The sequence below is a fragment of the Melospiza georgiana genome, chromosome 2 (assembly GCF_028018845.1).
Source record: "Melospiza georgiana isolate bMelGeo1 chromosome 2, bMelGeo1.pri, whole genome shotgun sequence".
Classification (NCBI taxonomy): Eukaryota; Metazoa; Chordata; class Aves; order Passeriformes; family Passerellidae; genus Melospiza; species Melospiza georgiana.
Window position 1 is genome coordinate 73,649,146 of NC_080431.1, and position 22,389 is coordinate 73,671,534.

The following is a 22,389-nucleotide window of genomic DNA, read 5'->3' on the forward strand; positions in this document are numbered from 1 at the left end:
GCATCTTGCATGAACAAGAGTTTAACCTGCCATAGGTTTGCAAGGTCAGTGGGTGGACGGTGCCCCTGTCAAAGGCCACCCTCTAGTGCCTGATGCTGGCATTTCTTTGGCATTTCAAATCTCTACAATTTCTCCTACTTTGAGTTTGTTGTTTTGTTTTTTTTCTCTTCTACTGCAAAGGGACCTTGCTCCCATGGGCAGCAGCTCTACATCTGCTCTTCTTGTGAGGTCTCAGTGCTGCAAGAGCCTCGGTATGCTCAGCCCAAGCAGAAAATCCTCAGTAGCTGTTCATTTGCTGGTCTCATGTCAAATCATGTCAATTGAATGCTTTGTATTTAAGGCAACTTTGCTCTGCAGTCCAAATCAAAAACCAAATGAATCCAACACTTTAGACACCAAGTGGAAAGGATTAAACATTTATTTACATACAGATACACATGTAAGCAATTTCTAAGTATAAAAAGGACATTACAAATAAATGTGAAGCATCATACATTCATCATCCTGGTCATCCAAAACACATTCCCTTCTCAAGCCCACTGTACCACATGTGACCACAAGAACATAAAGAAGAGACAAGCCAAATGCTTCTGACAGTGAATGATTCACAGTTTGGTGATTTGCTAACACCTATACCCTCCCCAAAGACAACACTACCCCACCAAGGAGATCAATTGTCTGACCAGCTGTAGTGCATTTTCTCCACTGAAATGGTTGTGCTTGATCAACAAAAACCAAATCCTTTCCTCATCCTTCCGGCCAAATGTTTAGGAATGAGGGTTCTTGCTAAAATTCTGTACACTGTGCTAAATTCACAATTGTTGGGGAAAAGACAGCAGATCTTTGTGGGAAAAACTCCAACACAGAAAATTCCTTTAATGCTGTGATTTTCCTGGCATGGAAATCACAAACAAAATGCTGCTGTTAGTGCTTAAGCAGATTTTTTTAAACTACAATTCAAACTATAGTTGATGGTGTAAAATATACTTTGTTCATGCTGTAAAAGAAATTACGTGTTTCAATGTTGATTTGATAGTAATCAAAGCTGAGGGTAATTCAGGTTTTCTCCTGAGGAAATGAAGATGCCTTTGTAGCATCTCTGAAAATTATCATAGCTTTCAGGAAAGAGGAAATGTTTTAGATTCAGAAGTCTAAAGGTAATGCAGAGCATGACAAACTTGTCAGTTAGATAACATTACAAAGGGAAACAAGCCAGTAAACATAAAATTAAAATGCCTACTCAAAGTATTAATGAATTCAAATGAGAACGGGGTGAGTCTTTCTGTATAGATCAAAAGCAGTTTGAAAAAAATCTCATGATCTGCAAATTCACAGAACAGCCAAATATGAGCAGCAGAACAGAGTGAAGTGGAAATAAAAGAGCAGAAAGAGCCTTGTCCCATATTGACAGCTGAGTGACTACAGCTGCTCCAATCTCAGGGTTTTGGGGATTTTTTTCCTTTTGTAAACAGCTGTGGAAAATAAAATGGATGTGACATATCTGCAGTGCATCTTATTATGCTAAAAACTATGGCATATTTTAAACTACTTCCCTAATATCCAGAGATATACTTGTCACTCCCAATCAGCATAGTAACAAGCACTGGGCTTGCTCCACTCTCATTAGAGGGCCTTTTCTTTACTAAAATGTTGGCTTCAGAAGTTAGTTTTTCCCCCTTCAGTGCTGGCTCTGTGTAGGGGTGAGTGTTAACCCTTTCTTCCCCAAAGGTCTGTAAGAGCTGAGGCAATGGCAATGCCTGAAATCATAGCAGCTCTCCCCACCATAGGCCAAATATTTAATCCTCCCTCTATTAAAATGTGAAACTGGCATTTCCTCTCCTCTGCTTGCCCTTCTGTAAAGACTCAGCAGCTGGGACACTGTGAGACACTGCATTTACTAAAGCTCAGTGGCAATGATGCAATCCCATCCCTCAGAGACATTCCCAGCACTCCCCCTCCCCAGGGACAGCTCCTCCTCCACACCACCCCAGGTCTCACTGGATGGAGAGCAGCACCCACCTACTCACCAGAGAGCAACTCATTTGCACCAAACTCCCATAAATTCTGAATGTCTGAATCTCCTTTATTGGTCCTGTAAGAAGGGAAGTATTCCTTACAGGGTGTCCTGGCTGGAAGGGGCTCATTGAGTTATTAACTTTATGTCCATAGTAAGAAGCTCGAGGTGGCACAGAAAATGAGTCTCTGCTGCTCTTCTTTCTAAGTAAAGCAGGAGTCAGATCTAGTGTTTCATGCCATCAGATCATCCCTCCACAGTGCTTGAGGCATGAGCAGTAATTAGAGAAGAGCAGATTCATTGATGAGGGGTGCTAGAGGAATCAAGATTTGGGAAGTGCCGAGGTTTGCATTCATGTGACACCAGACACTCCAGAGCCCTTGACTGCTGCCCATGAAAGCATAAGAATATTTTAACATCCCCTCTGCCCCAGGGAACTGTGCACAGCTAAAACCATGACTGGCACAGGTTTTGGCCATGTCATTTTTTGCCTGAGGATCAGGGATTCAGGAAATGCTCACCAGGGACACCACCACTGTGTACTCACGAGTGTGCATCTCCTTGAGAATGTTATCCTAAGACAAGTGGAAAAAGCAAAGTTGCAAATGTAAAACTGGCATCTGTTTTTGAGTAATATTGTAGCACTAACCAGAAGTAAAATTATTTTCTGAGCTTACTGGAAAAAGATAACTTGTTCAAAAACTGTGGTCACATCCACCAAGTCCTAATTGCAAGTTACCAGCGTGAAAACAGAGACAATCTCTGGGTCTTGTAAACCCAGCTCCTGTTCATCCAGACAGAGAAGATGAGCTGTTGATCCTGGCTGTGCTCTTAATACCAGTCTAATTTTTCACTGACAACATTTACAGCCTGAATTACACTCATTGCCACCTCATTTTCTGCTCTGAGTTACCTTTCCCCAGTTATCCCATTAACTGTATTTGAAGGAGCAAGCTTTGGAAATGAGGCTTTTTTCTGACTATGTGGCTCCCACTGAGAAAGAAACACACACCTGTAACTCACATGGCACAGCTTTTACTTGTGGTTTAAGTTACAGCTCGTTCACATGAGGGGAAAGGTTGTGATGGCGTCTGTGAGTGACAACAGCTGGTGATCCATCCCAGCTGGGTATGGTGCAGTACAGCAAAGGCAACTTTGGGTCAGGTGAGTGAGGTGGTGATTAGAAGGGTAAGTCAGAGCAAGGCAGCTGCTGTTTGGGAGCCCTGCATCATGGTCAGCATGACTACCCTGCTGTCTCCTTTCCCAGCCACGACAAATCCTCAGCTGAGGCAGATGTGAGGGCAGTAACATTTATGGTACATTTAGCTACTGCTCAAGTGGATGATTGCATTTCAAAGACATCACCAGTTCCAGTTGAGGCTGCTCTGCTTAGGATGCACTGCATGCTTATAAGAAATCAAGCTATTGTTTCCCCACCATTCATCATCATAAGACAAGACTGTCCTTCCAAATGATGATCCTTGAACAACAGCTACAACAATTATTACCCACAACAACAAGAGGATAGAACTGATGCAAGGAAAAAGGGTGAGGTCAAACCCAAAATTGGTTAAGATGACAAAATTTATAAAAAGAGGAAGAAAAGATGTTGATTTAACAGGATTTTCACTACTAGAATGGATTAGAACATTTCCTTTGGCTCCAGAGGGTATTCTGGTGAGCCCTTATGTACAGAGATATTTAAAAAAGGATGGAAAGTTTCCATACTTGCTCACTGGGAATTCCCAAAATATCCTCTAGAAACACCTTTTTCTAACTGAATTAATTCAAAAAAAGACTTTGTTGGTAGAGTTGGTAGGAGCCAATCACATAAGGATATTTGGTGCTTTGACACCAGAAGTAGAGCAATGCAGAATTTCAGACTAAGTTTCAAAGGAAACCTTTATGAAAGCCCAGAGCTTTCATTGAATCCATAGATATAATTTTAAAAGAGGATGAGATGGAGAAATGAGCACATGGAGCCATCTCTTTTACTTGCATTTTCTACTCCAGAGAGTCATCTTTCCATTGCAGAAATGGCTGTAGCATTCATTTCTGCTCCACAGCCAGGAGAGGGTTTCTGTGACACCACATCTGACCCCGATGGCACCCCAGGCTCCCAAAGAGCAGCATATCCTACACGTTTGCTCAGCCTCTTCCAATAGCTGGAGAACTTTACCTATTTTCCAATTGAATTCAGTCTCTGACTGCAGGAATCACGCCAGCTCAACATTTCAGACTGATTTACAGACAGTCCTTCATACTGGAGAGAGAAGACAAGTGGAAAAGCAGCTGAACAAACAGCAGCAGTCCTTAGGGATAACAAACAAGGCAGAACCCAGTGGATTTGGCTCTAACTAATTGCATCCCTTGTCAGCAAAAGCTCTGGAAAGCCTCTTGTCCCTCATGTGTGCACCCACCGTGCTTCTGCATCACTAACTTCGACTTTCCCTCTTTTCAAATCACCGTCTCCCGTGTCAGCCCCAGTCTGCTGCTGGCATTACTGATGCTGCAGGAATTCGATAGCCATTAACTGCTCAGCCTAGACTAGCAGGAGCCAACTGTTACCAACACAGCCATCTTCAAAAAAACACAAACAGCACCAGCAGGCTGACAGATTTTAGGGGCTGTTCCATGTGTTCTACAGCAAAGAACAAAGTATCTGGCCTGATAATTGGTCATGTGTGGTTTTCATTAAATAATGATCATAGAGCCATCGAGCATTCAGCACAAACACGGTCTCTGACTGCACACTCTTACCTGCAGGTCAAATCAAGACTTCAGGGTTCGAGGTAGGAAGAGGCACCCAACATCCCCTTTCTTTACAGAGCTCATAATTTCACTTTTCCCATATTATTTCTTTGACCCGAAGGTGGTTTTTTTTTATTTGGGTTTTTTGTCCCCTAGTGTTTTCATGGGGGAATGCAAATATGGACAGAAGGGAGTCATGGCTTGTCTCAGCAAACTCTGTGTCAACACCCAATGCAAAACTTCACAGCAAGTACTCCACACCCAGCGATCTGAAGCACTGAAAGTTTGGTGGTTTACTCAAGATCAGCCTGACTGAATCAGTGGCTCCCACTGGAAATCAGAGTTTAGGCCATCCGGTTTTTCAGAGATGCTTCTGTTAATCTCTGCTAACAGGCCTGCTAGATTAAGCAAACAGCTGTTGATCATCCAGTCTTGGCTCCTGCTTGGACGTAATCATTGTGCTAAAAATGTCACGACAGGGTCTCATTACAGGACTACTACAAAAATTAACATTCAGCCAGAAATAAGGAAGTCCATGGCTGTGAATATATCACCCTCAAAACACATTCAAATCCAGGAACCACACTAAAAGTTTGGCTCCTCCTAGTAGAGAACATTCCCAATCAAATTTGGCCCCATTATATCACTTCTGCGTGGGTTTTGGATACTTTATCCAGCAAGCATCACAAGGCTTTTACTGACAGTTCTCTCAAAAATCTAGCAAGGTGCTTAGTTGGAGAGCTGATTATCACGTAATTGGGATTTTTTTATTTTTTAAGATTCTGCAGTTGATAAAGTTCCTCTTCCAGTTGGGAAGCCTTTAGCAGTGGATCAGACTGCAGAAGAGAAGACAAGCCCTCAGTGCTACAAGGAAGGTTTGGCTGTTTGCACTACAGAGATATTCAGAGGTGTACAGCAGTAACTCCAGGAAAGGAGTTACTACAATAAAACACCACTTCTTCAACAAGAGGCGTTTCTGCAAACAGCAGAGAGAGGGGTGAGTCTCAAACTACAGCTTTGGTTTATGACCGTGTAAAAAGCGTTGCACATACCATCATTGCTTCCTTTCAACTTTTTAAGTCTACACAGAATAAACACTGAAAGGAATCAGTTCAAATTTGACTGGAGAAGTCAGGTCATTCACTTGAACATCAGCCCAACCACAGCATTCCACCCCAGCACAAAAGCACATCGCTGTCTGGAGCTGGGGTCCTTACACAAAGATTCACTAGCAATAAAAAGAACCAGTGCTTTGAAGTTGCTAGTAGGCAGCTAGTATCCAAAATAGTCACCTACTGATTAGGAAAGCACTGGGAGAAGATTTAGGCATCTAGAAATCACAAAGTAAATATCCAAGAAAATAAAGTTAGCAGTTTCTGCTATTTGACCAGCTCAGTTTGTTCAGTCATGTTCCAGCTCCAGAAGTGATGCAAGGAGCACTTTAAAATGCATTTATAGTGCTATTCAGCAGGGATGAAGAGTACCTGCCCAGCTTTTATCTTTTTGGAAACCAGGCTGAGTTACCCGTGGGTGTTTTATTGGGCAGTCTCCTTCCTCCTTGATTAAGCTGATCAAAGAGCCCTGCCCTATTTGTTATCAATTATATGCTGACAGGTCCAGCTTCAGGGACTAAGACCTACTACAAATTAAATGCACATGGTATTGATTTTTAACTTGAGTTTTACCAGCCATAGAACACCATGAGTCCAGCTCTAAAGAACTACCTAAGAGCTGGGCAGAATCAGCTCTCTTGGAGTTGGGTGCTCTTCAGAAGCTCAAATGAAGCTGCATTTAGTGATTTGGGGATGCTCAAGCAAAAAGATACTGCTCTTCAGCACAGATCACATGGTCCAGTACAGCAGAAGCCACCAAGTCCCACACATTTCCAAATCCTCCGGATTACAACATGAGCAGAGGCTGAAATGGACCAGAGCAGAGCAGCAGATGACGTGTCCCCCAGCATCTCACACTTACAGAAGCTCTTTGCTAAATGTTACCTAAATGACAAACAAGCTTCATACCCCAACTTCTACATCTTCCTTTTACCACTAGTCATAAAAATGACCTAAAAATAACAAGAAAATATTAAAAATGGCCCTATGACAAACCAATCCCCCTCTCTCTGACACAGAGTCAGCTTCCTGTTACATATCAAAGGCACAACATGATACAGGCCAAAAAAAATCTTCCCAGGAAACAAAAAAAGCATTTCGAAATGCCTCCTTTTTTTTTAATTGCTATTTTTTCAATAAGTACTTACTGGCAGCTTTTTACATCAATACAAAAGCTCTGTTATAGTCTTCAGTAAAAGCCAAATAATATTAAATTGATTAACTCTAAATTGCAGCATATCACAGCCATGTAATCATCAGGAGAGATTTATCCAGATTAGCTAAACTGAACTCAAACTCCTAAATATAACTGTTTATGTGCGCATTCACTATCTCCTGGCCTTGTTTCCATGCCAAGGTGTCAAACTGCAATGCACTGTATGGCACTAGAGGTGGAGTAACATCACAAACTCCAGGCTGCTTCCCCTTCAGAGCTTCTGCAGGAAGAAGCTGCCCAAACAGTTACACATACCAGAGTTTGGGATTAAGGGTGCAAAGCATCAGGTAAATAAAATGACTCCACAGCCCTGCCCTAAAAGCCACCCCAGCAGAGAGCCCGGATACCAAGCAGAGACCTCCAAGAGCACCTTGGAGAGCACTGCCACAAGGTGAGAGCTGGATGGAGCAGCATGGAAGGAGCACTTGCAACCCACTGCTACTTCCACTGACCATCAAACCAACCCTCTGCAAATCTGCACACCTGCCTTCCAATGAGAGCTGTATCGCCAGGCTTTGTTTTCCAGCTGCACCATTGCAGAGTGCCAGCTCAGACTGTGCTTCCTTGGAACCCCTGTACGCCATCCATGCACCCACAAGACTCTGGCCATGTCTGGTGCACTTCTGCCAAGTCCACCAAACACCTTTCCCAAGGCTAACTTTTTACATCAGGACATGACTAATTAGAGGAGGAATGGTTAATTTATTTATTTATTTTTATTTCTGGAAAGTCTTTTCATCCTTTGTTGGATATCAAAGAAGCACACAGTCCTTTCCCACTATGTTCAGGCCTAGAAAAAGAGGTAATGAGATTTTTTTTTTAATTTTTATGAACAGTGCTTATTAGTGTTTTTTCCTAACCAGTCTAAGTTACACATTCAGAAGACAGTAATGTGGTAAGACTACATTTGGCCTATGGAATATTTGCTGAACTGCTAGCACCAAAGGGAGCAACTGAGCCGTATCCATGTCTTCTTCAGTCTTGAAAATGCTGCTATATGTAACTTTTTTGTTTATTCCACGTTCACGAAAGTGCCTGTAGATGAGAGACATAACACTATTTCAAACACCAGAGTCCTCCACGGAGACGCAGGGGCAGACGTTATGTACACATCCTACGGGCTCGCTCGCTGACAGCCCAGGAGATTGCCAGGGTAGTCCAAAGTCAGTGCTCATTGTTGCGTTTCTTCTTATTTTGTTTCACTTTAAAAAGGGTCAAACACGTTGTTCTGTGAGAGAGATTTTGATCTCTTCAGTATCTTCAAGAAAGGCTGGTCTACTCTCGCACACAAGGAAACAAAACAGCTCATGCTCTGCGTTACACAAAGCACTTGTGCAACTCTTCCTTTTCTGATCTGCTCCACAGACTGCAAGAAAAATGAAATTTAAACCCTGTTGTATTCTGCTACATTGCCATGCAGCTGAAACCATCAGCCTGCCATGCTTCCAGGACTGTAACCTGACTCTGAGCAAGCCAGATGGGTCTGATTGGCAGGAACTCCTTCAAGTAGATAAATCCCAGCACAGGAAAAAAAAAAATCCACTTGGCCCATGGCAGAAGGGGCAATCACATGCCAGCTCTTTAATTAAAATTACAGCAAGTCAAGTAGCTGATGCTTTTCCCCTCTCCTGGTAAGGGGGATGAGACATTGTTCACAAGGGTGTTCTGTCGTGCCTCGCTGATCAGCCGGCAGGCCAAGTCCAGGAAGAGTTTCTCCACATTATCTGATTCTTTTGCTGACGTTTCCAGATAGTACATGTCCTGTGCTTCAGAAAACTCTGCAGCTCTCTGCTGGGAGACTTCCCTCTTATCAGCTAAATCAATCTTATTACCTGCATTGATAAAATATTTTAGAAAAGGAGTTAATTTCAAAACCAAGAGAAACTGAGGACTATGAAGGATAAATAAGAGTTTGGTTTGATGTACGTATGGACAGTAGCTTGGACATGTAACTCCTAGTGCTTGCTCTTCCCTCCAAGTAATGGGTTCCCTGAAACACTCAAGTCCATTTAATATCAGCTCATGTAATGAAATATGCCCTGTAAACATCCAAGCCAGTATGCTTTAATTTAGCACCAGTGCATCTGTTTGCTGCTATCAACCAACATTAAAGGATTTCCATGCTAACATCTATTGAAAATTCTCCTGTGCTAGCTCTGAGGAGCACTTAAAATGTCAATTATAGCATAGGGGACACTAAATGTGATATTCATCATGTTGTTAGAAGCTTTTAAAAAGCCTGGCATGGAAGGAAGGTTCCCCATTTCAGTATTCCAGTATAGGACTCGGCTGTGGAGGCTGGAAGAGGGATGGGCTGTGGGGCACTTGCAGAGTGAGGTGGGGTGAGAAACCAACCCTTCGGTTCAGAGGGATCTGTCTGGCAGAGAGTTGATTAAAGCCTCAAGCAGCATCTGATATGATTATACACTATTTCTGGCCACTTAACTTCAAACATGACGTTTCTGCCGTAAACCAATCTTACAACAATGGTAACAGACCAGGACCTTCGATAGCAGACTGCTCCGTCCACAGACTCACCAGGCTCAGGAGGAAACCTCTCCTGGCCCCACTCCTACCAGCAATTTTGTGAGAGATCAAAGGAGGAAGAGGTGGTGTTTCCACCAGCAAGCCTTCTCTCATTGCCTTCCCCTCCGAGATCTCCTTTCCCAATACATCAGTGTCTTGGACCCACTACGTGCACTGAAGTTACCCTTCTGAACAGATTATTACTCAACACAAGTGATTTATGGGTGTCACCATCTTCAAAGGGTGTGTTATGACTACAATATGATTTATATGCTGTGCTGTAGATGCTATCAATTAACTTAATGTTCACTGAAAAAAAATTAATGTACATTTGTTAGTAATTTATTAATTATTTCTGCACCATTTGTACCCAGGCCATGCTCATGGAGTATGAGTTTCTTGTATGGAAGCTCTATAAACCCCATAGCTCACTTGAAGTAGCACTGGGGCATGTTAAACTCAAAGATTTTTTCCTCCTTTAAAATACATTTTTAGACACCTCTTACAATGACCTAGATTTTTTCATTTAAATAGCAAACTATTAAAGGTGACACTGTAGCATGAAACTTCTTAGCCTTCCCCAAGTTATTTTTCCACTGTTCTTTATATATTCTTGGACCTTTAAAAGCCAAATCCCAGCTATCAGATGCTGCAAGCAGAGCATGGAAAAGCACTGGTAGGCAAAATAACCTTCCCCTTGCCTGTAGCAGACAGATGGCCTGAGGTCTGTTTTGCCTTGAGTTGAAGATCTACAGATTAATATAACATTCCATTGTTTATTTTTAGTCTCCCTAAAATCCACACAAGAACATCCAGTTTTGCAGCAGCACTGCCCCACCTATGAATGCTGTCACCCACACAACCACCATGTCCTGTTTATTTGATAGCAGATCCTGACCACTTGAGACAGGACTGGTTGTCTCACACCAATGGAGTATAGCATCACTGTTGCATTGCACTAAATAGTTTATTTAGTTGTTGTTTTGCACTGGGCCATTTGAAATTTGCACTGAGTATGTTATGTCACGTAGATTGTTATTTCCCTTCTCCCATCACATGGTCTCTCCCTCATCCACCCCTGTGCCTTATACCCCCTGGTGGTCTGGCCCCTGGTTACCCCTCCTCAATGGTATTGTACCATTAAGGTATCCTGTATTCAATAGGATACCACTGAGGTCCTCTTCCCCTGCCCCCAACAGGACACCTGCAGTCCTCTTCTCCCGCCCCCATTCCCGTGGGTATACAAGTCCCCTGCAAGCAGGGAACACCCTCTTTTCTATGGGATCTTACACATCACCAGCTCGAGCAGGCCCTCACTTCTTTGTGGAGATCTGGGCTTGGAGTCACAAGGGGGACTGCCCCATCCTTAGCTCAGCGGTAGCTGCACCCACCACCTGCATTTCAGTCCCCATGGTGGGAAGCATCCCTCTCCGCACACAACAGCCTTAGACCCAAACCAGGACCACCCTTGGCGGGGTGGCACCCTGAACACCCCTCGGAGCACCCCATTTGCAGCGGGAATGGTGGAGCACAGGCCGCAGAGGCAGCCTGGGGCAGCAGGGGCTTACCCACGAGCACGGTGATGACCTTGTTGCTGGCGTACTGCTCGATCTCGCGCAGCCACTCGGGCAGGCAGCGGAAGGACTCCTCGCAGGTGATGTCGTAGGTCAGGATCAGCGCGTTGGCGCTGCGGTAGTAGCTCTGCGTGATGGACCGGAACCGCTCCTGGCCCGCCGTGTCCCAGATCTGCAGCTTTGGCCACAGCAAGGAAGGGTGGGGAAAAGGAGAAAAAGAAAAAAAAAAAGTTATTTAATTTTTTTTTATTTGATAGCAGCACCATTTTGACCTGAAAAATCCCCTTCAGGGCAAAACCAATGCTGGAAAAGCACTTTGCTCCTCTCCCTTCAGCTTCCCCTCCCCCAGCATTGTTTGTTTGTGTTCCTGCACTCGTGGATTGAAATGCAAGGCACAAAGTCAGCTGGCACTGCGGCCAGCAGCCCTGGAAGCTGTGGGTCTGTCAGCTTCCATGCAACTTCCAGCAACTCCCTCTGCAGTGGGCAGAGCTGCTGGCCTGGGGGGCCAGAGGGAGACAGTAACTTCTCCCACCCCTGAAGTTTAACAACAGCAGCTTCCATTCCCAAGAAGGAATAAGAACGCCTCTCCTCTAGCTCATGGAGGTGGTTGCAGTTATACAGGGACAATGCAGTGGTGGGTGAAAAGCCCAGGATTGAACAAGAAGCTCAGCTGAAAGTTTATCCAAAGTTTGGAACACATTTCCTCTATACAGCTTCAGCCATCTCATCCAGCTGCTCATTGTTTGCCTTCCCAACATGCAGAACTGGCTACATCACAGAATCCCAAAACGGTTTGAGTTGGAAGGGACCACCCAGCTCCAACCCCCCTGCCATGGGCAGGGACACCTTCCATCAGACCAGGTTGCTCAAAGCCCTGTTCAGCCTGGCCTTGAACACTTCCATGGTTGGGGCATCCACAGCTTCTCTGGACAGCCTGTTCCTGTGTCTCACCACCAAACAACTCATGAATGTTTGCCAAACCCTCTGAATCCACAAAGTCTACATTTCCCAATAGAAACTACACTTACACTGATTTTATATTTTGACCATCTGATAGTTTTTAGTGGGTCATCAAAACCTCAATTCTTCAAAAAGGAAGTCTAAGAAAAACATCCATGATTAATATAATTTCAAGATAAAAGAATATTTCTCTGCTTCAGCTTTTATTTTCTTAAAGATCTCTCCCTGGAATTAAATATGTGGAGGGATGATTTCCAGCCAAAATCCTGTGTATTTTGGGAAGAAAAAGGTAAAGTATTTGAGATTTTTTTCCATATATTCAGCAGCCTGTACAGAGAAAACCTTATTCTTACCCAGTTCCAAAGCTGAGCTATGCCAGCCACTCATCATAAATATGTTAGCTTGAAATGAGAGCTCCCAGTAACAGCTTTTAGACGTGGGGTATAATTTTGGAAAAAAAAAACCCCAAACCAACACTTTTTTGCAGAGAAAGTAATGGTGGCTGGCTGACAGCTCCTGGGCACCTTTGTGCTTTTATCTCTAGGCACAGTCGTACTTAAATGGCTGAACCTGGTATCTGTAAAGTAACACACAAAACCAGAAGTGAAATTACTTGCACATGAAAATCAGATAATGAATGAGTCCTTGTTAAAACAAACCAGCCTCCAAACTCTGGCAGATGGAAAGATACAGGTAATTCTGTTGTTATTCAGCTGTTTCCCAGGAAAAACATTTAATCACTGTCTGCTGGCTAACTCCAGCTTATATATATTCTGCCTTTATTGAGAAGATCTCTAAATTGATAAAAATTTGATGTGAATATGTTCTTCCACTGCTTTAATCTAATGAACACTGAAAGCAGAAGAGATTGTGGGATCTGGGGAGAGCAGACACCAGTCTACCTATGAGCTGGGTGCAGAAGGCAGGGAAGAATCCCCAGTCTTACAGCCACTGATAAACTCTTCTTGCACCCAAAATGCACGTCTCACACTTTCCCTCATTGGTCATTTCTGTCAAATAAAATATTTCACAGCAACTATTTTATTTGTACAATTTTTCCCCCCAGAATAACCAAAGGACAATGTCTGACTCTGCCTGCAGAAAACATATATGTTTATTTTCTTGGTGTCAGCTGATGCTTCCTGCACTCCCAACATTAGCACACACATTTAGCTTTCCACCAAGCCCAGACAGCACAGCCCTCTGCTCACAGCACTGAGGATGTTTAGCTTTGACCAGCATGCTAAGTGCTTCAATTTGTGGGCCCTCTTGCTACAAGTGCTGCATGTATTTTTGGAGTCTGTTGGAAGAAGCCAGGCAGATCAAATCCCCCCCACAACTGCACAGTGCTCTCCCAGCTCACTGGGCAGAGAGCTTTGGTAGCTGCTCACATCTGGAAAAGCTTGCACACAGCTTTCATACTAGTGAGTCCCTCTCTACTGACTTTATAACGCTATTTTGAAAGTTGGAAAGTATTTTTCCCCAGAAATCCATAATTTATTTTCAAGTCTCAAAACTGTTTTGGTAAACAGCTCTGCTCCCTCATTCCGGATCCCAGCAGACGTGCAGGGGAGGCTGCCCAGCACAGAGGCAAGAGAGTCATGGCTTGGGCACTGCTAAATGGCTAACAGCCAGAGCAGCTCTGTTCTCTGACTCATTCCTGCTTTCCCCTCTCATTAAATGTTCATTCTCACAAGCACTGCTTACTCAAGAAGTTTCAGATACAACACCACTGAAGGAAATCTGCCTTCCAGACGCCAGAGGGCTCATTCCAATGCCCAAATGTGTCATACTGAGCTCCCACCAAGGCTTGGTCACAGAAACAGCTCCAACAACTCCAACTGCACTGGTGGGGGCAGGACAGAGACCTCAGAACCCAGTATTGGCCATGTGAAATACAGCAGATACCCCAGCTAGCACTGGCTAAGGCCCTGTGACACACAGTCCTGCCCAAGGTGATGCAGTAAGGACACCTGTGCATTCATCAGGCATTTACAGGGCAGCAGAGACTTTTCATTTAGCTTGTAGAGCTGCCCTGAACCATCCTTGCCCCTGAGACAGCTCATACTGGCACAACTGCCTCCAATATTCTCTTAAGAACTTTGCGCCTTCAGTCCAAATTAGTCTTAAAACAGGATTATGTGACAGGAGGAACACTTCAAACACAGACAAATCCTGAGGGTAAGTTCACCAGTACAAATCCAGAGCTCGCATACAAGTGGTGTTCTAAAGCTCCAGCAGAATTCGACAGAGAACCAGGTGCTTGAAAAGGAGAGGTATCTGAAGTGGATGGGATTCATGTCCCCCAGGACTGCTTTTCTCCCTCCAATGACCAGGACAGTCTCGAGGCCACTGATTTAAACTATGTATACAAGACAGATCAAATTCCACCTCCAGTACAGTGATCACACCCTCTAGCAGCTAAGAGCCTCTGAGTTGCTTCACTGGAGCTGCTTTTGGCTGAGAGAAACCTCTCTGCTGTCTGAGAAGCCTGGGACAAGCAGCATTCATGTCCTGCTAATGAGCATCACAAGCAGCCAGATGAGCACCAGCACCACCTGGGCTACACGTGATGCTCTCTGCTTCCCTGCTGCTGCTCTGGCCCTCTTGCAAGCCACATGTTAGTATAAACTTGGTCTTAATCAGGTGAAGGATTTTCCACCCCTTGTCCTTAACCTGCTCAGGTGGGAAGGTCTCCTGGAGAAGCACTACCACTTCCCATAGGTTTGTAAGATCCTCATGCAGCAGTTGCAGCTTGTTGGCATGACCACAGCTCTCAAAATACATCCTAAACTTAACAACACAGCACCTCATTTTCTTCTTAAACCCCTCTGTGGTGCTGTGGTACAGGTTAAAAAAAACCCAGGGCTGAAAATCTGCCCAAGTCCACTGTTTCCATGCCATCACTTACACAAGCTTAAAAACAGGTCTCAGTGTCACACCCAGCCACTGTCACACTGGTGCCACTCTTGGGTTTGCTCACTATTGCATTTGATGAAGACAGCAAGGGGAAAACTACTGGTTTTCACTTTGATGCCCCTGAATTTCCTGCAGGCAGAGTAAATCCAGGAGCAGTTCAGGGACCATGGACACCTTGACCTTAGAAGCTCAAACAATTACTTTTTCCTCAACTCAAATACCATAGCAGCTCAAGTGAAATCTCTACTAGTGAACAATGTGGTAGCAGTCAACATTTCTGGGCTCTGGAACCCAACCATGGACCCCATTAAAGCATGAGATGGGTCTCCAATCCCATGCTTTGTGTGTTTTGGCCCAGGCAAAGTAGCTCTCTGCCAAGTGATGCTCAGGCTCAGTTTGGGAGTCAGCTCAGGACAAGGACAGCTTCCCAGAAGTGGCTTCCATGCTATTTTAGGAGGTGAAAGAGTTAAAAATATGGAGCACTTTGCCCTTTGCAGTCAACCTGTCTGCTGCAACACAAGTACTGTGATTGGCTCAGCTTCTCCCAAATCCATAACTTGGCAGAAGTGGAAGATGAGCCTTTGATGTGCAGAACCACACAAATGCAGATGTCTGTTCTCCCCAGTGGCCATCTTGGGAGCTCACAGGAGAAGACTTTCCTCAAGCACATCCCAGTGGGAATTTCTGCTTGTCAGAAACCCAGTGAGCAGAGGCTGCACTGAAATGCTTCTTTGGGCTTCCTCAAGCTAGGCATGACCTCACTGTCTCCTAAGCAAGGACAGCAGTTTTGCAAGGTCTCCCTGTTCCATTTCTCCCCTCCAGCAGGTTCACTTTTACAATCCTGACAGTAATGGTGGAGAGGGGCACACAGATTGTTAGACCCTGCATTGCCCAAGCCTTGCCAGACAACCCTGACCTTCCTTGAGTGTCTTCCAGCAGAGGAAGGGTGGCAGCAAGAAAGAAACCTCAGCTATGGTACAGCCACATGAATTTACATCTTAAATCATCAGGCTCCTACCTTTACTTTTTCACCGTTTATCTCCACAGTTTTAATCATAAAGTCAACCCCAATCGTGGCTCCTTGCCCTGGTGGGAAAAGCCCCTGGAAGAAAACAAGAGTTTGATTAAACTTATTTCTACAACAAGATAAAAAGTCTCACTAGGTGCCAATCCTCACCTCACCCTTTTCCATCTTCAAAACCCCCATGACATGCCCATCACATTTAGAGTGTGACATTTCCCCAGCATGAAGGTTACCATACATTCAAACTGTTTTCCCTGCCTTATACTTCCTCAATTATGCAGCAAGTCATCAGCTTCAGAAGTAGGAGCACAGGAAAAGAAAAGGAGGAAAAAAGAGAGGAGGAAAGCCCTTCTGTACAGTTGAAAGGAGCAGGGGAAGTGTGAGGACCTTCCACCCTACTTCCCAATGCATTGAAAGATGTGTGAACATCTGTGTGGGATGAGATGCATTTGCAACCTCATGCCTTCCCTCTTCCCTCCACAGCACCCTGTGGCACCAACAGGCATTTCTGGCAGCTCTCAGCAATGGGGTCACATTTCAGGAGCAAAGCACAGCACTGCCAGCCATCACCAGTGCCACAGCAATGGCAAGGGACAGCACAATACTGGTGGTGTTTGATTGCAGCACCATCAGAAAGGAGCAGCAGCAAGCCAAATGAGAGCTTTTTGATTTCTGGTCTACCAAGTCATGTTGGTTTTGGGGCACATCCATCCCCTACAGCAGCTGTGCTGCCAAAGAACAAGCAGCAGAAGTTGCCAAAGATTTTTGCTGTAAACCTTTTGGGTATGACTAGCTTTATTGCCACTGGCTGCCACATGTTTTTGGACAGCATCTAAAATCACTACAGCTTCAGAACTAAAATTAACAGTGAAGGGTAAAATTGCTGACAATTCCTGGTGGAGAGTCCAAAACCCCACAACTTGTGCTTTATTATGCATCATGCAAAGTCTTCCCTTGCCCTGCATCACAGAGGCTATTCTGCCACAAAAAAGGACACTGGACTGCCAGCTCAGGACCCAGATTATTTCTTCAGTAATGATAAATAACAGGGAGCGCTTTGTATGGCAATGGCTGGGGAGGAGACCAGGAAACGTGTTGGTCTTATAACTGGTCCAGAACACCACCAAAACAGGAGGAGCTGTCCCAGTGGCTTTCAGAGGGGACTTTCCACCTTCAGAGAGGAATGAGGTTTCTCCAGCACAAACTCCAGAGCAGGGCCATACGCAGCATTAGATACAGATGCACTGCTTGTGCCAGTATGCCACTGCACATGATGCATGCACCAAGGGTATGAGCAACAAAATGCTCTGGAGCTGTGAGTCTGGCAGAGCCCTCAGTGCAGAGCCCCAGGCTCCATGCTCCCATGCCAGTGCTGTCCCCATCCCAACATTCCACAGTCCGAGAGGCAGCCAGCCTTACCTGAGTGAAGCGACGGACTAAGCAGGTCTTCCCCACGCCGGCGTTGCCGATTAAAACAATTTTGAAGAGGAAATCATAATCTTCCATACTCATTTACGCAGCTGCAAGAGAGACAGAGAGCACAACACTGTGTGAACCAAGCCAGTGGGGACATGCCCTTTTATCCCAGCTGAACTTTATTACTCCAAATATTCAGAACAAAGGTCTCTTGGCACGCACACGGATCCATGATAAGGGAGAAGAGCACATTTCACTCTGAGCCGGGGCATCCACGTAGTCAGAGTCAGCTGCTGTGAAACCTTGGCCCCATTCTGGTTCTCATATGGTCTCACCTGGCTGCCCACAAGTTAGGGATGCTGGTTTCAGCTTTCCAAGCAATGCTCCACAAACCTGAGACACTGATTCCTAGATGTTCCCAAATGTTTGTTTTGCTTTTAACTACACCAGCCCCAAAGGACAGCATGGACTTTATCACATTGTCTGAGGGGATCATGTAACTGACTCCTGTGAGGGAAATATCCGAAACCCCACCATGAGCAACTCCAGCAGCACACTGGGTGCACACAGAGCAGGGCTTGGGCACACATGAGGGCAGAACAGGTAGGGGACTTCATTTTAAAACAAGAGCAGCATTGCTTGCCTTAAAAACAGAAAGAGCTCATGTCCTAAAAGTGTAGTGAAAAGTGGGGTAACAATTTAGCTGAAGTACGAGAGGTTTTTAGAAGAAAATAAATTATAGATGCTATTAGGAATATTACTACTCTGATAATTTTATTTAGTTTTGTGAGCAATCTTCAGATTGCTCAAGTGGGAAGCAACTTGAGCAATTTGAACAGAGAGGAGCTGAGGAATTATCCAGCACACTCCATGCCCCAAATCCAAGCTCCTTGGCAGGATGCAGAGACTGATATTTCAGCAGTGTCACAGGAGATGGGCAGGGTTGCCTGCATGGGGAAGATCCACATGTCTTCCTACACCACTCACAGCATGAGAAGGACCAAAGGGAGAAATGCAGAGCTGAGCTGCTGACAAATGCATTTGCTGCAGCTGAGCAAGTCATGAGGGATGAGCTCCCAAGGGTGCTGCCAGCACAGGGCCCAGAAAAGGGGTCTGTAACCTCCCAGGACGGAAACAACAGCCAGAAGCAATTCAGGTGGAGATTTTAGGCAGAGAGAAAACCCCAGAGACAAGAAAGCAAAGAACAGTGTCCAATTCCAGCTATGTCCAGGAGGATCTAGATATTACAGCATCAAAGACCTGCCCTCAAGATATCAGAAAATAGACAGATTTACACACCATCAGTTCAGATACCATGTAAGGCAAAACATCAGTACCTAACCCACCAGTACCTGTAGATTAGGTAAAGAATGAGGTGATGGAGTCAAGGATGGTAGGTGTAGCAGGAGTATGGGGCAGATGGGTGGGGAACGGGGGGGAGGAAATGAATTACAGAAGTGCTATCCTCAGTAAATCCCCAGATTGCTTAGGGGATTTTTACAGAGCTGACAAAGGGAGGAAATGCAGGCTGGGAGAAACCAGCTTCTCATGCTCCGTCCAAAGTCAGGGTGCTGTCTCCCATTGCCTCCAAAGGTCCCTCCTTTGGAGGGTTCACTGTGACACACACCAGAAGGCTCCAGCTACAGACTCCAGTGCCACCAAACAGCTGTGAGAGGCTTATAGCCAGACAATCAGAGAGCACAAGATAAAGCTGAGACAGCCTGTTTCTGCCTGGCAGAGAACATTGAAACAGCTCTCCAACCACCACCAAGGGTCTGCTGGACCTGAGGGCAAAAGAGGTAGAAGACTGACTCAGCTGCTTCACATCTATGTGGCCCTTGGCCTTTCCAACAGCCTAAAAAAAAGGGTAACCACACCAATTAGTGACTAATGAGCTGCATCACATCAGCAGATGGTTAGTGGGAACACAGCTGAGTCACTGCGCAGACGTGTCACTTCACCCGGGTCAGGGACACAGTGCAGCACAGTGCCACCAAACAGCAGCAGCTGGAGCTGTCCTGAGGATGCTCTGACTTCACCTTGCTCCAACACACAAGTCCTTGCAGATCCTTCCTCTCTCAGTAGAGTGAAAGAGCAGGACCTTAAAAAACAGCCCAAAAAAATGTGCCCCTTTTTATGTTCTGGGGTTCTTACTTTGTTACAATTGTTCTATATCTTCGTGACTGGCTTTCCCAGAGCAAGACTGGATAACAAAAGCAGGATAAAACACACTTTGACAGTGCTCTTAAATGAGGACTAAATGTTAACATAAGGTTTCAAGGTTTCACAGTAGCTTCTGCTATGTAGAAAAACGTGATCATCCACCAAAAGTCTATTTCCAGACTAATGATCCTCACATAGCACTGCATAATTATTCCTGGGATCCTTCATACCTCAGAGGGCATGCTCCACCCAGAGAGATTTCAGTTCCATTACTTGCACCCTAAACAATCCAAAATTCAAATTTATCTTCTTAGGAAACTTAAAAATAAACTTTCTCTGCAGATCTTTGAGGTCAGAGATGCTAAATGGCACAGACATACCCTAGAGTTATGTCTGATCCCCTTCATTAGGCTCTAGGACTAATCATATGTGATAATGACCCCAAAAGGAACTGAAAGACAAGCCAAGACCATAAAACAAATCACGCAATGATGAGATTACACGCCAGAACTGAAGAGATACGAGAAGTCAGGGCATGGGAAGGGAGAAAGCAAGGGAGGCAGCAAGGAAGAGTGAGCAGTGCTTTGCGAGGCACAGTGGGCAGGTGGAGCTGCCCATGTGCCACTGTGACCCAGCTGGTGCTCCTCCCTCTGAGGGCACACGCTGCCAGGGCTGGCCACACAAACACGGCCCTGGCCACACAAACACGGCCCTGGCCACACAAACACGGCCCTGGGCACGTCTGAGATCCTCCCCTCCTGCTGCACACCCAGCCCTCAGCCAAGTGACCTTTGCTGCCGACTCAGGCTCACACACCCTCCCCTCTCCCCAGAGAAGCCGTGCCTCACCCTCTACCCCACTGACCACAGCTGGGGAATGTGCATCTCAGCAAGACAGCACATTGCATTATATGCTTGAAAAAATCCCAAAACAAACGCAGAGCACAACTTCTCTATTTGTTTTTGTTTTCTTGGATTTTTGGTGTGGGTTTGGGTTTTTTCTTCCCCTCTCTTTTCTTGTGTTTGAAGGTACAAGGCTCTGCCTCACATCCCTGCAGTGGTTTCAGGTGTTCAGGGTGCAGCTGCCTGTCCCACCCTCTGAAGGAGACAGGACCCTGCAGTGAGGGCAGGAGATGGGATGCCAGTCCATGCCTCAGCCACCCCTTGCCACACTCATTTAAATCACAAACACTAGAGCCCAGAGACATGTCCCGTCATGAGACAAAGCAGGAGTAGAGTCCAAGGCTGGCAGCAGGGCAGCAAATTTGGTTTCACAGCTGTTTTTCCCCAAGGCAGTTTATGCAGCTGGCATCCCAACCAGCCTCCATGGGCGGTTCCTGCCAGCCCCACATACAGGATCAGTTTTGTGGGGTTTTATTTCATTTGTGTCACTGCTCTGCTTCACCCCATCATGAGATCCCACACATGGTCCCTCTGGACAGAACAAGAGGTCTGGAGGGATAAATTGAAGCAGGGCTTTGATTCCACCTGGAGAGGGGATGCATCAGTGGGAATGCAGCTGAAGGACAGCAGGACTTGTTTTAGACTTAGTTTTCACAGATTCAAAGAATTAAGGTTGGAAAAGACCTCTAAGATCATAGAGTTCAACACTGCCCAGTCTACCACTAAAGCATTTCCCTAACTGACACATCTCCATGTTTTTCAAACACTTCCAGGGGTGGTGACTCCACCACTTCCCTGGGCAGCCCGTTCTAGCACTTCATCACCCTTTTAGTGAAGAAATTTCTCCTCATCCCAACCTAATTCTCCCCTGATGCAACTTGATGCTTCCTCTCATCCTATTGCTTTTCCCATGAGAGAGGAGACTGACCCCTACTTCACTACAGCCTCTTTTCAGGCAGCTGTAGAACGAAAAGGTCCCCCTGAGTCTCCTTTCCTCCAGGCTAAACACCCCCAGCTCCCTCAGCCTATCCTCATCAGACTTGTGCTCCAGACCCCTCATCAGTTCCATTGCCCTTCCCAGGACATGCTCCAGAACCTCAGTGTTTCTCTCTTTGGGCAAGACACTGCAATAAAAGTTTTCAATATTCTTCAGTTATTAATTCCAATTCAACCAGAAGACTGGCAGGATCCACTCAAACCCAAAGCACAGAAACCAGGCACTTTCACCTCTTTTTCTCTCACCACCCTTGTACAAACCAGTTCCTGCTCCCAGGGAGACACCTGAAAAGGGAAGTGGGCTGCCTTTCCCATGCTCATGTCCAGCTGCTGTAGACCAGCATCCCCAGGTCCTTTTCCACTGGGCAGCTTCCCAGCCACTCTGCCCCCAGCCTGCAATGCTGCCTGGGCTGCTGTGATCCAGTGCAGGAACCAACTCTGCCTTGCTGAGCCTCATACAGAGGATCAGATCCAGCCTGTCCAGATCCCTCTGCAGAGCCTTCCTGGCATCCAGCAATGAACATTCCCACTCCACTTGATGCGATCCACCTGACTGAGGGTGCCCTTGATCCCCTCTCCAGATCACTGATAGAGACATTAAACAGGAGTGTCCCCAAAACTGAGCCCCTGGGAACACCACGTGGGACCAGCTGCCAGCTGGATGTAACTGCATTCACCACCTCTCTCTGGGCTCAGCCGTCCAGCCAGTTTTCTACCCAGTAACAAGCTGGATGAAAAACAAATCAGAACAAAAAACCAAACTATCCACAGCTGCAAAGGTTTCACCCCATTTAAGGATTAAGACCAAAACCATAT

At 45.5% G+C, this 22,389-nt stretch overlaps 1 protein-coding gene across 1 annotated transcript in view; it reads right to left on the bottom strand.

Annotated features, from left to right (window-relative positions):
• Positions 1-400: 400 nt before the first annotated feature.
• The window catches only part of RAB30 (RAB30, member RAS oncogene family), a 48,601-nt gene continuing 26,612 nt past the window's right edge, over positions 401-22,389 (bottom strand). The window contains exons 2-5 of the mRNA XM_058045067.1: positions 17,516-17,616; positions 16,091-16,174; positions 11,188-11,371; positions 401-8,925 (exon numbers count right to left, since the gene is read on the bottom strand). Coding sequence (XP_057901050.1) covers positions 8,675-8,925; positions 11,188-11,371; positions 16,091-16,174; positions 17,516-17,608 — 612 coding nt within the window. The 5' untranslated portion in view covers positions 17,609-17,616 and the 3' untranslated portion in view covers positions 401-8,674. The remainder of the gene's footprint in view (positions 8,926-11,187; positions 11,372-16,090; positions 16,175-17,515; positions 17,617-22,389) is intronic.